The 18210-nt window shown below is 35.9% G+C and overlaps 1 protein-coding gene across 24 annotated transcripts in view; it reads right to left on the reverse strand.

Annotated features, from left to right (window-relative positions):
• Positions 1 to 4500: 4500 nt before the first annotated feature.
• Asb3 (ankyrin repeat and SOCS box containing 3) overlaps positions 4501 to 18210 on the reverse strand; it is a 126463-nt gene continuing 112753 nt past the window's right edge. For all 24 annotated transcript variants that reach the window (XM_063229356.1, XM_063229343.1, XM_063229342.1 and 21 more), the window contains one exon: positions 4501 to 8043. In XM_063229356.1, coding sequence (XP_063085426.1) covers positions 7841 to 8043 — 203 coding nt within the window. In that variant the 3' untranslated portion in view covers positions 4501 to 7840. The remainder of the gene's footprint in view (positions 8044 to 18210) is intronic.

Consider the following 18210-nt stretch of genomic DNA (forward strand, 5'->3'; position numbering starts at 1 on the left):
CCTTTCAATTTCATTGAAGAGTTTAAGGAGTGTCTGCATTAAGTCTTCTTTGTACTTCTTGTAGAATTTTGCAGTGAATCCGTCTGGGCCAGCCCAGGCTGGTCTTCAACTCACAATGATCCTTCTGCCTCAGCCTGTGAGTGCTGAGACTTAAGCATGCGACAGCACTGCCGCTTCTCTTTTTATTCTTGATTAGTGTTAAATAGAAGTTATTTGATCCTAAAAACTTCACTTAATATACTTCCAAGTGTTTTCACTAATATTATATGATTTTAACTATATTTAATAAATTATTATTCCTTCTATAGCAAATATATTAATGGGCTATGAATAGGAAGACAAGGAATAAAAAAGCAATTATCAGGCTTTTTATCACATCGTGTGGGATGCCCATGACTTGTTCTCTCTTGCTCTCATCTCTGTCATTTTTTTTAAAGAAAACATACAGCATTATTATTAACCTTCAAAGTGTTTACAGAAAAAATATTTCTTTCTATGCAACAAATGGAAAATTATCCCAAACAAACCTCCTTTCCTTCTCTTGCTTTTTATTTCTTTCTTCCTTTCTTCCTTGCTTGCTTTTTTCTTTCTTTTTCTTTAAATAAGAACTAAAAGTATTCAGAGTAAGATTTTTGAAGGTTAAAGGAATTTATCAAGGATTAGTCAATTAACGAACTAGCTGAATATTTGTGAAATGATTTTCAGAGACTTGCGGGACTAGAGCTGAGCAACCACTGAAACATGTCAAAAAGGCACTAAACAGATACGAACTACAAAGCATACAAGAGTGGAGGGGAATAGAAGGCAAGACAGGGCTTTGCAGAGCTAAGCAAATCAAAAGAATGCAGCTAGAGCAGAAGGTGAAATATAATCTAATGATAAAGGACTTCAAAGAGTAGCGTGACAGTAATTATCTTTACAATATTCACAGCAAGTAATAACTTGTATCTTTAAAGAAACCATCATTATAATTTTATTGACTTAAATGATTAAATTAGCAAAGTATCTAGTCTTAACGAAAAAAACTAATTTTCTTCAATTGAAAGAAAACATCCTTTCCAAAACATAAGCAAACAGATGAGAAATCTTGAGTTCGCCTTCCTGGTAAGCGGCTGTGGTGTGGCAGGCTGCAACCATCTCAGGGGGAGAACCACCAGCATCTCCTGAGATCCTCGTCATGTTGGAACTTAGGGTTCCAAGCAAGTAGCCTGCCCCCCTGGTAAGCGGCTGTGGTGTAGCAGAGGCTGCAGCCATCCCAGGGGAGAACTAGCAGTGTCTCCTGAGATCCGCACCATGTTTGAATTTAGGACACTGGGAAACCAAGCAACCAGCCTGCCTCCCTGCTAAGCAATAGTGAGCCTACCAGTGCATGGGCTGAGAGTCAAACATCCCACTTACCCTGTCCCCTTTAGCAAATGGCAACCAGGGATCTGAGTATTTCTTGGGTGATTGACCATATGCAATATAGCAAATAAGGGGGATTTCCATCTACCACCTTTTTGAAGGCAAATATTTTTTACTACTGTTTTGCTTTATTCTGATTAACGGTACTGTTCTATTTAATACTGTTTTGATAAGTTCTATACTATTTTTTACTTCATTTTGTTTTGCTATACATGATTGAAAGAAATATTGTCAAAATAACGAGATATACTGTGATACCTATTACTGTTATGCCAGTAACCTGCTGTGAAGTTCTGTACCAATTTCACTACACTGTCTCAGTTGGCTTTGTTCTGTCTTGCTCTGTTGTATTTTACTACCTTCAAAATAATAAATAAAAAAATAAACAGATGAGAAATCTAGAACTTTTTTCATTTATGGCTAAGTAATAAGTTACTGTCTTCAAATATTTAAAATATATTTCATGGTATAGTAACATGATTTTCATGCATCTTAAATATATGAAGCCAGTACTTCAGCTTTTTTTTTTTTTTGGAAATTAACAGATACCATATATGGAAGGAGAATTTTTAAAATACATAGCCCCTGGCAAATATTTTTTAGCTCTATATTCTAAGCTAATGTAATGCAGTGTTGGCCAGGACTAGGAGCACAGAAATGTGCTGCACACAAGATTCATTGGATTGTATTGCAGAATCAAATGACTGATTTGAATTTTCATAATTTTACTTGATTACTGAGAATCTTGAAGGTGGAAAGTCCAATTAAACAAGCACTCAGATACTTTAGAATTTCTCAGTGTTTACTTTTTTCTCGAGTTTCCCTGTGGACAAATCTAAGACCAATAAATTTAATTATTTTCTTTAAATCCATGCAACATTTGAGGCTTCATTGTAAAAGTATGCTGTTAATTTGTTAAAAGGAGATAAAAAGAAGTGTCATCACTAAATTAGAAGTTGATGAACTTTTTATTAGTAAATCTTTAAGCTTCACAACTATTTCACTGTTAAAGAGTCAAAACAGCAACAGATAACATAAAATTATTATGTCTCTGTTCCAATAAAGTTATCTAGCAAAACAGATAACTGTCCCAGGTCTGCAGTGTGACAACATCTAGTCTGTTTGTATTTCCACCACTAATACAATCATTAAGCCTCTTTTGAGTTGACTGTTAGTATGAACTCTCTCAATTCTATGGCTACTGTTCAGGATCTAGTACTGATATATAGGAATGCAAATTAGAAATTATTGTGATAAACAATTTGTATCTAATCAATAAATGTTACATACTCTTTTTAAAAAATGAGAACCTGTAACTTCGGAGATATATACTAAAATATTTATAATTGATATATTTGAAATTTGCTTCAAAAATGCCTGAGAGGGAGGGAACATGTGGGAAAATTTCATTAAGTAATTCCCTATTTATAACCTCCTGTAATAGATATTTTAAGTACACTAGTTATACCAACACACATAAATAACACAGCATAACATTTAAGAGTGTGCTTGATAATTACAAGCAAAAGTTTGAACTTTATTGTCTAATTAAAAATAACTTTTAAGTGTCAACACCAAATCTATATTCCACATTACTAATGAGCCTAATTAACAAAATATTCAGGAGCTATGGCATAATTCACCGGCAGAGAATTTCCAGCTTGTGTGAGATTCTGGTGAATCCCCAGCACCACATCCCCACCTCCAGAGTTCAAGCTTAGACATGCTACTTTTTGGATGTATTATTTGAACAAATAATAATCTCAAAAGTACTATGCTTTCCTCATTGTTCTGTTCAAATCAGTTGTATTTAGTCATCAGGCTTTTCTTCTATTCCATGTTAGGAAGTATATAAATTAGCACCTGATAATGACTCATGATAGACTTTTATCATTCACATAAGGAAAGGAGTAGGGAAAAGGTTATGCTAACCTTTGATGGTAAGAGACATAAACAGATGCTATTCATAAATCTTAGTGTGTCAATGGCAATATTGTGGGTTTCCCTTCATCTATTAGTACACGAAGAAGCCAAAAGAAAAATCATGCAGACATGAGTTTTTACTACAATTTATCTCTCATTAAAAACACAAAGCATACGTAGTAATACTAAAGTAACACATAGGCTATGCATGCGAGTCTATGACTATGTGGGTTGAGACCAGATGACTAGAGCTGATCACAAGTCTCACCTTTATTACCTTCTTTCCTTTACAGTTACGAGAAGAGTCATTTGCTTTGAAAAGTATCTTCGGAAAAGAATCAACCCTGAAATGCTTCAGTACTTCTCACAGTCACCAATTCATAATCTGTAATAACTCAGGGCCTTAGCTTGATTGATTGTAGGTTTCACTCACATTGTGAAAGTAATTCTGACCAGGGCATAAAATTGTACAGATGGTTTGATTTTAATTATGTATTTAAAAAAAATACTTACTTGAACTTGCCTAGATTTGAGAATTAAAAATCTGAGAGGAAGGAATCAAGTATTCCAATATATAGATTAATGTTAATAGGCCTAAAAGACAGAATTACAGTTCCGAGTCCTTTTTTTTTTTGAGACAGAGTCTCAGTATTGTACTTCAGGATGGCCTTGAACCCACTATACAGGCCAGGCTGACCTCAAACTCGCAGAAATTCTCCTGCCTCAGCTTCCCAAGTGCTGGAATTATAGCATATGCCACCATGCCTAGCTCCCTCACTTTCTTCTGAATTTTAAAGCACTTTTTTTTTTTTGTATTGGTGATCAAATTCAGCACCTTGCCCTTGCCAGACAGGCATTTAATGCTGCTGAACTATATCCTCACCAAAACATTTTTTGAATATCATGTTATTTCTTTGTAAATGAAACACTAAAATGTTATGAGAAATTTTTAAGGATATATTAACACAGTGACAGGTTAGTAGATTACTAAAATTTAAATATGATTTATTCACTACAAGTGAAGATGCACAAATAAATGTGTAAACAGTTATCTCAAAGTACTGTATATATGCCGCCTCCACTGGCCTCCTCTCAGTATGATAACTGATGTATTATTGCAGATACAGACTTAGTTACTTTTCTCATTGCTGACATAAAATACCCAACACAGAGTTAAAGGAGGAAGAGTTTATTTGGCTGACAATTTGTACAGGTTTCAATCCAGTCAGCTGGCTCCAAGCCAGGACGGCATGGCAGAGGGGCATCACAGAGGAATCCATGGCACAGCAGGCAGAAGGCAGCAAAGCAGCGGCCGCGGCCCTCCATCTCTCCCTTTATATCCATCCACGCTATGAGCCTATTGATTGGTGCCACTGATACCTGGATGGGGCTTCCATTATCCACACCCAGAGTTATGCTGAACCCATTTACTTATCACACACTCTTAATCCCAGTATCACACTCTAGATCAAGCCATGTCTAAAAAGGCCCACCTATGACTACAGATTTTGGAGGGGCATCTAGATAAAGGGGTAACATAGGCTTTATATTTTCTACTAACCTGTCACAGAAACACTAAACAATGAGTTCCATCTCATAAAAATTAGAAGATTTTACTGAATAAAAAAGTTTACTTACTGCCAGGTAGTGTCAATAGTCATCTGTCATTTAACAATAATAATAAATAGACATTTAAAAACAACTTAGCTTCAAAGAGAAAAATATTTAAGAATGTTAAATTTCATTATTTTGAAAAAAAAGTTTTTATAAAACTATCAGACTATGTAAATGATCAACTGTGGGCCATATTTACATAAAATCCATAAATATTCTTAAAGCCTGGGATGTCGGCAAGCCAATAAGAGTTATAAGGAGAATCCAAATGCATTTATTCTTGGTTTACTTCCCCACAGCTACCCCAAGTCACACAGAGCGGCAGGGAAAGGAATCTCTTGGTTGGAACTGTACATAAATGTTAGTCGAGACACCTGTTTTTGTTCTGCTTTAATGGCAGTGGGGTGATGCCAGGGCCCTCACACACTGAAATACATGCCTAGCTGTTTCTAAACTTTTAAACAGCATCTTCCTAATTCACTAAATTGTCCAGCCTGGTTCATACTGCCTCAGATTACCAGAGCTCTGGGATTACAGCACAACATTTGCTCAGAAAAAGATCAACACTCAAAATTCAAAGTTTGACTTCTGTTGAATGTGGATCACTTTTGTCGTAATGAAAAAAAGAGACCATCTGTATTCAATCTCAGATCTTCAAACACAAGAGTTCAATGAAAATGTATAACTGAGTTTTTAACTATAAAGCTGAACATGAACGATATATAAAAGACCACCTTGAGACTTAAGCTTTTTATGCATATTTGACCCTCAAGTGTTATATTTAAAAAATCAGAGACTTAGGGTTTGAAAAATAAAGGTTATGACATTTTAAAAATACTATATAACACATATAATTTTTAAATTTCTGTATTAATTTAGTTAGTTGACTCTCCACCTAAATTTCACATCTACCATATTCCAGACTATACTAACCTACAGAAGCAAGATCCCAGCTATCCCTTGGGTTCTCCCTTACCTCACTTTCAACACTGCGAACAGTGACTGTGTGTCACAGTGAGAGCTGAAGCTCTACTCCCACATGCTTCGCCACAGGATGCAAGACGGGCCTCCCTGGGCCATCTCAAACTGTCTACTCTGACGGGAAGGCTCTCTTATCTGTCTCCCTCTCAAAGCTAGTCTCCACAGCATCTAAGCAACTCAGTGTCCTGTGTTTATCCTTTCTGATTCTAGATTCTCACTGCGCAATCGTAAAAACCCATGAAAACACAGCTTATTAACCCAGGATTTTCAGGTCTAATTCACAGATTGTTTGAGAGCCTATCTAAGATAATAAGAAAAAATAAACTATAATATTAATAGAATTGACCATTACTGTTTCATAGTGTAAAGTAAATTTTAAATGCAAAGGAATTTTAAAGCTTACAAGTCTGCTACTATACTCAAGGATATTTCAAGGTAGACACAATCTGTTCCCATAATTAGAGTGGCAAAACTCTGCTAGCCTTGGCATTCCAACACCAGTTGCAACATGTAAGATAAGGATAACTCCAAAAAAAAGGTAAGGGTGGCTTAGACAAAAGTACATCTATCTGTTACAGTAACCCACTCCAAAGTTTCAAAGACATATCACCCAGAGAATAACTCAGCTCAGTCTAAGACAATGACTGATTCTTACTGCTCACCCCAGCAACTGACCCTCCTACTGTAGGATAAAAATCCCCCCATTAACTTGCCTGAACTAACTCTGCCTACCAACATATGACAAGAGAACATGTAACCAACTATAAAAAGTCCTGCTATAAGTCGTAATATTTTCTGCTAGCCTTTTGTATTTCCTATTAACAACATATGTAAGTGTTTTATTAACCCCAAGGGCTGATGATCTGGAACTGAGATTCCCACCAGCACACTGGGGTAATAAAGCTGTCTGCCTTCCAAGTTCCTTGGTGCTGAGTTATCTTTCATCTAGTTTGGTCCTATTTTCTGCAACAATAGGAAAACAGTCGCCCTTTGACTCTGGGGCTGAATGGAGCTTAAGTGTTAATACTTGATACTAACTTAGGAATATGAACCTTTTAAAGATGATGTCACATGAATGTCCCCTACACTCGTTTCAAATACTCTGAAAGTGGTAAAATGCTTACTGTAAAATTGACCTTATAATTTCAACTAAATATGCCTGTAAACTCAAGTACATTCTTAATCTTTGCAGATTAAAAATGAGATATATTGTTGCCAAAGGTTATAAAGGAACTGGTAACAGGTGAGACCAGCAATATCATTGATTTTCTTTAAAAAAAAAAAAAAAAAAAGTCCCCAGAGTTTATATGTGAAAAGGTAACAAATGTCAATTCTTCGTAAAAGTGGCTGCCTTCAGAGTAAAAACGAAATATGAAAGGATAGGAAAATGAATTCTAGGGCTGGGGATTCAGCTCAGTGGCATAAGCATCTGCCTGGCAAGCATGATGTTGAGTTTGGTTCCCAGTACCAAAAAACAAATAAATAAATAAACAAGAGACATTCAGCCCCCAAAATAATTAATAATAAATTCGATAATGCAGTTGTATACTCTTCCACAAAGTATTACATATCCCATTTGTAGTTGCTAGCACCGCTACATAAATTTTAGGTGAAAATATGCCATGGGTAGCACTAGAAGAAACATCACAGTTTATTAGTAGAATAAAGCAGACAATGGTGAGGTAAATAAAAAAAAACCAAAAAACATAAAGTGTGCTGGTAATCAAACTACAATAAAATAATGAAGTTTACATTATTTTTCTGAGAAGTCCAGCTGTAAACACTGACATTTAGTACTGTCCCCACCAAACCTAACCATTTGCACAAACAAAAATAACTTTTGTGACTACAAAAATCACGAGTCATTTGTACACTGTGGCTCTTCTGTCTTGGTTTTCAAAGTGAGAAATGAACTGCATTAAGTAGCTTCACTGATTTCTTCATCATCATCTGCCAGTTCTGGAACCTCATTCATCCTCAGAACCTCTTCATAGAGCAAATAATTATGCAGGCTTCTAGGAAGTGGCAATTGGCGGATAAAACTGTCAGATTTTAAGTGGTTTGCTTTGAGGCTGCACCGAATTTCCAAACGACAAAGATGGGCTAAGGATGGAACAGAGGCTGGAGAGATAAAGAAAAAAAGCATGTGACAAGATTATTAACTAGTTAATGTAATTAGTTAACGTAAATGTCCTCCCCACCCCATCTCCATTCCTGTATTGTAAAAGATCCATGGTTTGTTGTTGCTTACACTTAATTTCAAAGAGAATTATGTGGGCCAGGATAACTACATAAATCTTGATCATTTTTTTCTACCTGCTTCTATCTTTCCAGTTGTTGAACACACATTCAAAGTCAGCATCCAAAGCCACAAATTCAAATTCTAGAGATCTAACAATATTGGTTGATACTTAAGGTTTGGGTGACGTTTAAAAATGCTAGAGATGCACACCAGCAAATGCTACATTTCCTTCAGCCTACTCACTGCAAATGGTTTCCAGGCCTACCAAGTCAAGTGACTAGGTATATAGTTTGCAAGCTTTTCTTTTTTTTAAATCTGTGACACAAAAATGAAGTTTCAAACATAGCACAGAGAAAAAGGGAGGATTTAGTGAGTACTTTCCATGACATACGCCCATGTACGTCACATATATTTTATCTTCACTGACCTTATGAGGTACACATACACACAAATACATAATTTTGATATATGCATATTGGTGGGAGGCAGTTCTGGTGTTAAAACCTGGGTTTTGTGCATGCTAAACACATATTCCACCACTGAACAACACTTCCCAAACCCCTGAGGTATGGATTATCATACTATTATAGAGATAAGGAAACAAACAGATTCTAAAATGAAGTAACTTTTTAAAGATCACAGAGTCAGGATTAAAATTCAGATCCACTTGACCCCACAGTCTCTGTGTGGAGATGGGTGTTTGCTAAAAGTACAGTATCCATCACTTCTTGATCTTTTGGCTAAGATTAAGTATAGTAAAAGTTCAGGATCCAAAACCTAATTAACAATTAAGGATAGTTCACATGTACCTAATTAAAAGCAACCATGTGACAAGTTTCATTTTCCAAGATGAAAAGTGTTAACCTAGAAATGTTAATGTCCATGAAAACCAAGAAACTAAAACAGCTAAAGCTTTTAAGTAGGCCAAATCTTTTGGTAGTAGTACAAGAACCCTTCATAAATCTCTCTGAAATGTAAGAAGGATGCATGGACTAGAATCAGTGCTACAGAGACAAGTACGCCAAGCACACAACTGTAACTGTGTGCTGGTAATCAAACTACAATAAAATAATGAAGTTTACATTATTTTTCTGAGAAGTCCAGCTGTAAACACTGACATTTAGTACTGCCCCCACCTAAACCTAACCATTTGCACAAACAAAAATAACTTTTGTGACTACAAAAATCATGAGTAATTTGTACAGTGTGGCTCTGATTCCAGAGCCTGGAATCAGACAGCTACAGCTAGTCTGATTCCAAGTCTAAGGTTCTTTAAGTTCTGGATACTCCACAGAGGCTGAGGTAAACTGCTTCTCTAACATCTTCACTATCTTCCAGATCACTGAAGTTAACGCATCATCTTATATTTTAGTTTATTAGTTTAACCCAACTGGTTCAGAGTTTAAGAGACTCTTCCAACTATAGTGTTTCAAAATGCCACATAAGACAGTAAAAGAATTATCTGATTTTGTACATGAAACCTAGGTCTGCAATGGACATTTTCTTAAAACATTGTTATAATAAAGTCACAGATGCTTTATTATAATAATGTTGTAGCATCCACGGTATACTTATATATTTACTTCCAAAATGTTTTCATACCCATAACTTGTTTAAATTTTTCCCTTTTCTATAGTGTGAGGAATCACTGACAGTTTGGATCTGCAATGTCCCCCAAAGACACATGAACCAGGCTTGATCACCCAAGTGGTACTATCTGGAAATGGTGAAGGCATCAAGAGGTGGGGCCTGCTGGGAGGGCTCTGTGTCACTGGGATCATGCACTCTCAGAGCACTAGGAGACCCCAGTCCCTTCTTCTGCCTTTTTCACTTCCCACTCATGAGATGTATAAATTTGTTTCATCACACAATCCTGCTATGATGTGCTGCCTTACCACAAGCCCCAGCGTAACAGGGCCACCCAACTGTAGACTGGAACCTCCAAAACCAGGTGCCAAAAGAAACTTTTTCTCATTACAAGCTGTTTACCTCAGATGTTTATTACAATAAAAGCTGAATAAAAAAACACTGCTCTCCCTTGAAAGAGGAAAAAAAGTGAAGGTTGTACTGAAGAGCATGCTCAAATTGCAAATGTCATTGTCCAAGGCTGTATATAACCCTATCTTCAACTATCAAATATAAGGAAGCTCTCTTACCTTCAAGACCAGAACTGGTTAGGAACAATAGTCCCATCAGGACCAGAAATGGTTAGGCAACAGAAAGTAGGTGACTGAACCATACATACATACAATATAATTTAAAACATATATAATTGCATTTATAATGTATCATCCAGTTTGCCAGTTTACTACTCTAATTTATAACATAGATTTAAAGATACATACAAAGCAAAGTAAGTCCATAAACCCTCAATATTTTGAAAATATTTTTCATTAAATTCCAGGTGTCTTGCCCAAATCTCATTCAATTTCCACATCTGCTCAGTGCTCATCTCTCCCAAATCTTTTTGAGGCCTAAACTTTACACCAACTGCTTTGGTGCGTGCCTGGAAGCTCAGCTGCTCAAAACGCTGAGCTGGGAGGCACCCATGAGCCCTGGAGTTCAAAGTCAGCTTGAGAACCCCAATTCAACACGAACAAAATAGGATGAGACCCTCATTTCATATGCAGATTGTAATTATTTAATTAATAATGAGCACAAATGTCAAAATGTTTCAGAAATAAGTACCAATAAATACAGACTCTGCATCTGATAGACAAAAGTATGCTAGCATTCTAGTGAGTAGCTCCAGCTGCAAACATGGAAGACACCCCGAGCAGTCCGATGGCCTTTGAGAAGAAATGTCAGGCAGGATGAATCCAGTATTTGGATTAAAATAAAGGTAGTTAAGGAAATGTCCACTTATATTCAGTTAGCATTTAATATATGCTACATTAAATCTCTTCCCATGGCACATTCTTGTCAATGTGTGTATTTATTACACACCCAGAAGGAAGTAAAGGAAGGCTGTGCTACCTTGAGAAAAGCTGCTCACTCGGGCATAAGGGTTCTTTAAAGCTCCCCAATTCTCTGGTTTGACAGACTGCAAAGACTCCATACTCCTTGGGCTGCCTGAGAGAGTTCCTCTGCTACCTCAGATCGCCCTGCTCTGCAGACAGCATTGTCTGACTACACAAAAGCCCTGCTTTCACATCTCTGTAATTCATTGATTTGCCTACAGAAGCTTAACCATTTGTGGTATGTGAATTAAATCCACACCCACCCCACCTGGACCAGAACATTTGTTACAGGCAGGTTAAATGTCCTGTCCCTTTTCACTGTACATCAGCAACATGGCTGTTGTTAACTAGATCCAAATTATCTGACTCCAAGTCTAGGGTTCTTAAAGCTGTGAAAACTGAAAATAATTCTCTTAACATCTTCTAAACCACTTTAAAGTAAAGGTATAGATACTTCAGATAGATTCAAATTTTAATTGCACCATCTTAGTTTTCCTCCTGGGAACAGACCAATGAGCTAAAGAAAAATTAGAGGTAAAAACTGTGTTCAACTGAACTGAGGGAGTTTTCTCCTATTTTTTAATACTTATTTTGTATTAGTATATGTTTGTGATAATATTTATATTTGTTTTGGGGAACTGATATATGTGTATATCTTTTTTTTTTTTTTTTTTTACTTTTTCCTTTTTATCGGTACCGGGGATCGAACTCACGACTGCCTGCTTGCAAGGCAGGCGTTTATGCTGCTGAGCTAAATCCCCAGCCCCTTTTATTTATTTAATTTTTTTTTTGTATATTATATCTTAATCAGTTTCAATCCTCTTGCCTCTGATACTTTTCTCCACTCCCATCTCCAAAAGGTCTGCCTTCTTGATTCCTACATCTCTATTTTATTCTTTAATTTATACTTTGTGTCTACGGTCTCTCATGCAGAAAAACCATACAGTATTTAACTTCTGTGTCTTATTTCTCTTGCAGACTCATGATCCATCCATTTTGTTGATTATGACATGAATTCATTCTTAATTATGGATTATGAATAATAAAATTCCATTCTGTATGTGTACATTTTCATTATCCATCTGTGGAGGAGATAGGAGTTTAGCTGTTGTGAACTGCACTGCTATAAATGTAGTCATGCATATTATCACTGCAGTATGATGTCATTTGAACTCTTTCAGAACTATATGCAGGACAGGTATAGCTGGGTCAAGGAGAATTTCTACTTGTAGCTTTTTGAGGAATCTCATTTCTATTTTCATAGTGAAAAATGCACTACTTTATATTACCGCCAACAACACACAGAGTTCCTTCATCTGCACATACCCACCAGCATTTGCTGTATTTTGTGTTCTTGATGATAGGTACTCTGACTGGGGAAAGAATCTGAGCTGTTCTGATTTACATTTCCTTATGGCTAAAGATACTAAACAGTTTTTCAAGTACAATACTAATTAGCCATTTATATTTCTTTGGAAAAGTGTCTATTCAGGTCATTTGCCCACTTTTTGGACTGGATCATTTGTTTATGGAGTTTAATTTTTTTGAGTTCTATATTCTAAATATTAGTCATCTGTCATAAGACTAGCTGGCAAAATGTTTTCCATTCTGTTACAACTGTATTTTTCACTGTGTTGATTGTTTTGATTGTATGAAGACCTTCATATACATTTATATACTCCCACTTTTTATTCTCTGGAATTATTTCTTATACTACTGGAGTTCTGTTCATGAAGTCTTTGCTGGTGCTTGTGAATTCTAGTGCTTCCCAGTGTTAACTTCTAGCAGGTTCAGTGTTTCTATTGCTATTTGATTCAATTTTAGTACAGGAGAGAGACAAGGGTCTAGTTTCATTTTTCTGCATGCAAATAACCAATCTTCCCAGTAGCATCTGTTGAAGAAGTTATCTTTTCTCCAGCCTGTTTTGTGGCCCTCTTGTCAAAGATTAGATGACTAATGGTCTTGGGGTTTCTCCTGTTTCCTCTGTTCTAGTCCACTAGTCTACATGTCTGTTTCTGTGCAAATATCATGCTGTTTTTGTTACTGTGGATTTGTAGTATAACTCGAAATCTAGGATTTCAATACTGCCAACTTTGTTATTTTTGCTCAGGACTGCTTTGACTATTTTAGGTCTCTTCTTATTCCACAGAAACTTGAAAGTTTTTTTCTATTTCTATGAAGAATGTTGTTAGTGTTTTGAAAGTAACTGTATTAAATCTGTATATAACTTTTGGCAATATGGCCATTTAAATTATATTGATTCTGTCTATCCAGAAACAGGATGTCTTTCCATTTTCTAACACCTTCAATCTCTTTCTTCAAAGTACTATAACATCATTGTAGTGGTCCTCTGGTTATGCCAATATCTGCATAACTTTTCTAAATCATTGTGTTGGGACTGTTTCCCTGATTTCTTTCCTAGTGGGTTCATTATTGGTGTAGAAAAATGATTTTGGGGTGTTGATTTTACATCCTGCCACATTGCTACATTTGTAAATTAGCTCTAAGAGTCATCTGGTAAAGTTTTTAGGTCTTCTTCTATGTAAAGGACCATGTCATCTGCAAATAACGATAATTTGACTTCGTGTGTGTGTGTGTGCATAGCTGACTGGGCTACAGTTGCAAGCACTACACTGAAGAGTGATGAGTGGACACCCTTGTCTCTTTCTTGATTTTAGAGGGAATGCTTTCAGTCTTCCCCAATTTCATATTACTTTGGCTGTGAGTTTGTTGTAAATTACTTTCATGGGTTTCAGATAAGGTCTTTCTTTCCCCATTTTATCAGAGGTTTTTTTTTTTTTTTTTTTTTTTAAATCATGAATGGTTACTACATTTTTTCAAGGGCTTTTTCTCTGTCAACTGAGCTGATTATATCTCTTTGGAGGTGACTGCACCCATTACCCTATTTATGTTGTATATTATTTTTACTGATTTACATATGTTGAACCATCCTTGTATCCCTTGGGTGAAGCTAACTTGGTCATGATGTATCATCTTTTTAATTATTTAATGAATTTTGTAAGTTTCTTCTTGAGGATTTTTACATCTAATTTGTCAAAAAAGGTGGCCTATAGTTTTTTTTACTGCACTCTCATCTAGTTTTGGTATCAAAATACTGCTGGCTTAACAGAATATGAGTGACAGTGTTTCTTCCCTTTCAATTTCACAAAAAAGTCTGAAGAATACTCATATTAATTTTGTGAAGTTTTGGTAAAATTCAGTGGTGAATCCAAGTCCTAGACCTTTCTTGGTTGGTAGAGGTTTTATCACTGCATCAAACCAATTGTTAACTGGTCTGTTCAGGGTTGTTATATCTCCTTGGCCCAGTTTTGGTAAGTCATGTGTATCTAGGAATTTATTCTTTTTCCAGATTTTCTAATTTTCTGGAAAGTAAATTTTCAAAATAGTTTCTTACAATCCTCTGGATCTCAGTGGTGTCTGTTATAATTCTGTCTTTTTCATTTCTAATTACATTAGTGAGAATCTTTGGCTAACTCTGGGCTAAGTGTTTATTGAACTTATCTTTTTAAAGAATCAACTCTGATTCATTAGCCCTTTGTATTTTTTTTAGTCTCCGTTTCATAGGTTTCTGCTGTGATCTTCATAATTTTTTCCTTCCAGTCCTGAATTTGCATTGCTTTAGTTTCTCTAGGATCTTAAGACAAATCATTAAGTTATTTATTTGGGGTTGTTTTGTTTTTCTAATATAAGCACTCACAGCCATGAACTTCCTTCTTCTCATGGCACTGTGTCCCACAGATTCTGTTATGTTGTAGTTTCAGTGTTACACGATTCTAGGAATGCTTAAAATTTCTTCTCCTATTTCCTGTGTAATTCTTTGATTGTTCAGAAGTGTATTATTCATTTCTATGTGTTTTTGTAGTTTCTGTGGGGATTGTTGTTTTATTATTTTGCTATTGACCTCTGGTTTCATTCCATTGTGATCTGATAGGATGCAAGAGATTAATTCTTTTATGTTTACTGAAACATGCTTTATGGCCTAACACTGGTGTATTTTGGAGACAGTTCCATGGACAACTGGAAGAATAGTCTGCTGCTATTGGGTGAAACACTCTAGTTTCATACTAAATCCATTTATTCCACAGTTTTTGAAGACAAGGTATTATTATGTAGTTCAGATTGGATTTGATCCTCCTGCCTCAGCCTCCCAAGTGCTGGGATTACAGACATGTGCCACCATGTACGGCTGTTGATCTATTAGTAAAGGTAGGGCACTAAAGTCCCCTATGTGACTGTATGTATGTATCTCTCCCCTTTTTTGCTTAATGTTGTTTGTTTCTTGAGACAGGGTTTCACAATGTACTTCAGACTGGCCTTTAACTCACTGCATTCTTCCTTCAGCTTCCCAAATGCTACGATTGGAGTCATGTATCACCATGCCCAGTTCATCTGTCCTTTTTTAACAGATAGTTTTTACTGTATGAAATTACAGCAACTATCTCTTCCTAGTAAATTGTTCCCTTTACTAAAATGTTTCAATTCTTGTCTTTTCTGTTAAGTTTTGATGAAGTCAACTTTGTGAGAAATTAGAATAGCTGCTCCTGTTTGTTTTCAGGCTCTGGTTACATAAAGTTTTCCATACCTAGGTTTCTATATAGATGATATATGTCTCTTGCAGGTAACATATATAACTGGGTTTTGTGTTTTGACTCCATCTGCCCTCTGTCTTTTGATATGGGAATCAAGGCCACTTATATTGATAGTTATCACTGACTCTTACCATGGTATTTTTCCGGTGCTGATTTCTTTGTACTTTCCTTTTGTTTACTCTCCGAATGAGATTTATTCTTTGCTTTGGGCTCTTGGGTAATGCTGACCTCATTGTTTCTGTTCAGGATTTTCTTGTATATTTTCTGCAATACTGATTTGGTAGTTATGAATCGATGTTGTTACTAGTAATTTTTCCTTGACATGGAAGACCTTTATTTCTCTCCACTTATTTTGAAGGGTAATTTTTCAAGTTAATCCAGGATAGTAATCTGGATTAACAATTATTTTCTTTTAGGGTTAATAATACTTTGTTCCTGTCCTGATATTTAAGGTTGGTGTTGAGAAATTTGCTGTTATTTTGATTGGTTTGTGTTTATAAATTTGATGTTTTTCTCTAACAGTTTTTATTAGTCTTTATTGCAAATTTCTGAGATTTTGACTATGTGTTACAGAGTGATTCTTTTCTAGTCGTGTCTATTCGGGGTCATAAATGTCTCATTTACCTAGATACCCAATTCATTACCTAGATTTGCAAATTTTTCTATAATTTCAGTGATTAAATTTTAATACCACTGAATTATAACTGTAATCTTTTCTCAATTTTAATAAACCTGAAGTTGTTTTATAGTCATCTAGGAGCTCTCGAATCATCTTCCGATTGTCTTGTTGGTTTCTGATTATCACTTGAGTAAATGATCTACATTAACTTTGTCCTCAAGTTGTGATACTCTATCATTTAACGGATCATGCCTACTGCCAAAACATTTAGTGAGCTTTTCATTTCCAGGAGTTCTGCTTGATTTATTTCATATCTTCTAATACTTTATTGAAGTGGTCTTTGATATCTTGCATTGTCTTCTTTAACTAATTTAGCTGCCTGTTTCTTCTTTTAAACTTGATGATTGTCTTAATGAATACTTTATTCAACAATATACTTAATCTTAAAATGGAATGATCATTTTAGTAATTGTTTTACTTAGCTGCTTGTTTTTCTTTTCTTTATCTCTTCAATCACTTCGTCCCTTGTTTTTTGACTTCTTTGGAAGTTCATATTCTTCATGGTCTATGACATCTGTTTTGAGGGAGTTATAAATTTTGGAGGCATCTTGTTTTCCCACAATAACTGTGTTTTTGTATAGAAGATTGTGGATCTGATGGGATAGAAAGCTTTGCCACTATTGTAGAGATGACTCCAGTAAGTGGATTCCTCTCTGTGATGTACCCTTGTCTTGGGAATGATTCTGTTCTGACACCTACTTGACTTTTTTAGAGTACTACCATCTGCTCCTAGCACTACACTGAGGGGAGAGAATAATTAACAGTAATACCAACATCCAAGGAGCCAATCATATACCAATACATAATGCCAAAATTATTTAAACAGCTTTCACCTCTTTCAATAGCCCAAGAAGATAAAGGAATAGTAAAGATGAAGAAGAGGCTGGGAATTAGAAAAATGCAAAAAAGAAAGACAAATTAATACAGACACGTTTATACTGATACATATAAAGATCAATTCTAACTGTATTTAATAAAATACACATATGCCATATACATATACACATATACAAAAGACTGTCCTGCTCTGTTGGTTGGGGTGACTAATCCTCAGTGGGCTAACAATGCTGCTGTCTATAGAGCACCATATACAGGATCCTCTAGTGCCCTGAAAGACCATGCAGTAGGGTCAGAGTCCCTTTCTTTGGTATCTCAGTCTCAGAGCTCTAATTCACACCCCTGCCATGGGCCCTGCAGCAAACTGTGCTCTCTCTTGATGGCCACTGTCCAAGCCCCAAGCAATTTTCCCAGTCTTCCGTCAGCCTGGATCTCCCCAGGCTCCAAGGATCATAAATGAGTTAACCTTACACAGCTCTTTCTCTAAGTGATACTCGTACAAGCTAGCTAGCTGCCTTGGTTCTCCAGATTTCCCTCTGGCTTGCAGTTTCCACTATGTCCAGTGTGGAGGGATGGGACATGAACTAAAAAGGCCAAGCTCGGGCTTTCAGACCCTCTTTCACTATCCCCAATGGTGACCACTTCTCTCTGTCTCACTCTGCCAAGTCTTTCTCTGCACATGTATTTCTGCATTAATAGATGGTTTTGTCTTTTGCTACTGAATTGAAAAACAGAGTTTGAAGCATTTACTGCTCTGTTTAGTAAATTTTGTAATGCACTGAGCAGCTAGTGACTTAAACACTGAACAAAAACATTACAGTGTTTATCTTCATATTCTAGATGCTTAGAATGTCTGGCTGATGACATGTTCAGAGCAGGGTTTACTGTTAACATTGGTAAAAATGAGACCACATTTTAAATACTTCTTTTGACAATTCTAACTTCTTGTAAGCTCTAATT

Source organism: Cavia porcellus, unplaced genomic scaffold (genome assembly GCF_034190915.1).
Source record: "Cavia porcellus strain 051 isolate PalLab524CR breed Dunkin Hartley unplaced genomic scaffold, mCavPor4.1 scaffold_18, whole genome shotgun sequence".
Lineage (NCBI taxonomy): Eukaryota > Metazoa > Chordata > Mammalia > Rodentia > Caviidae > Cavia > Cavia porcellus.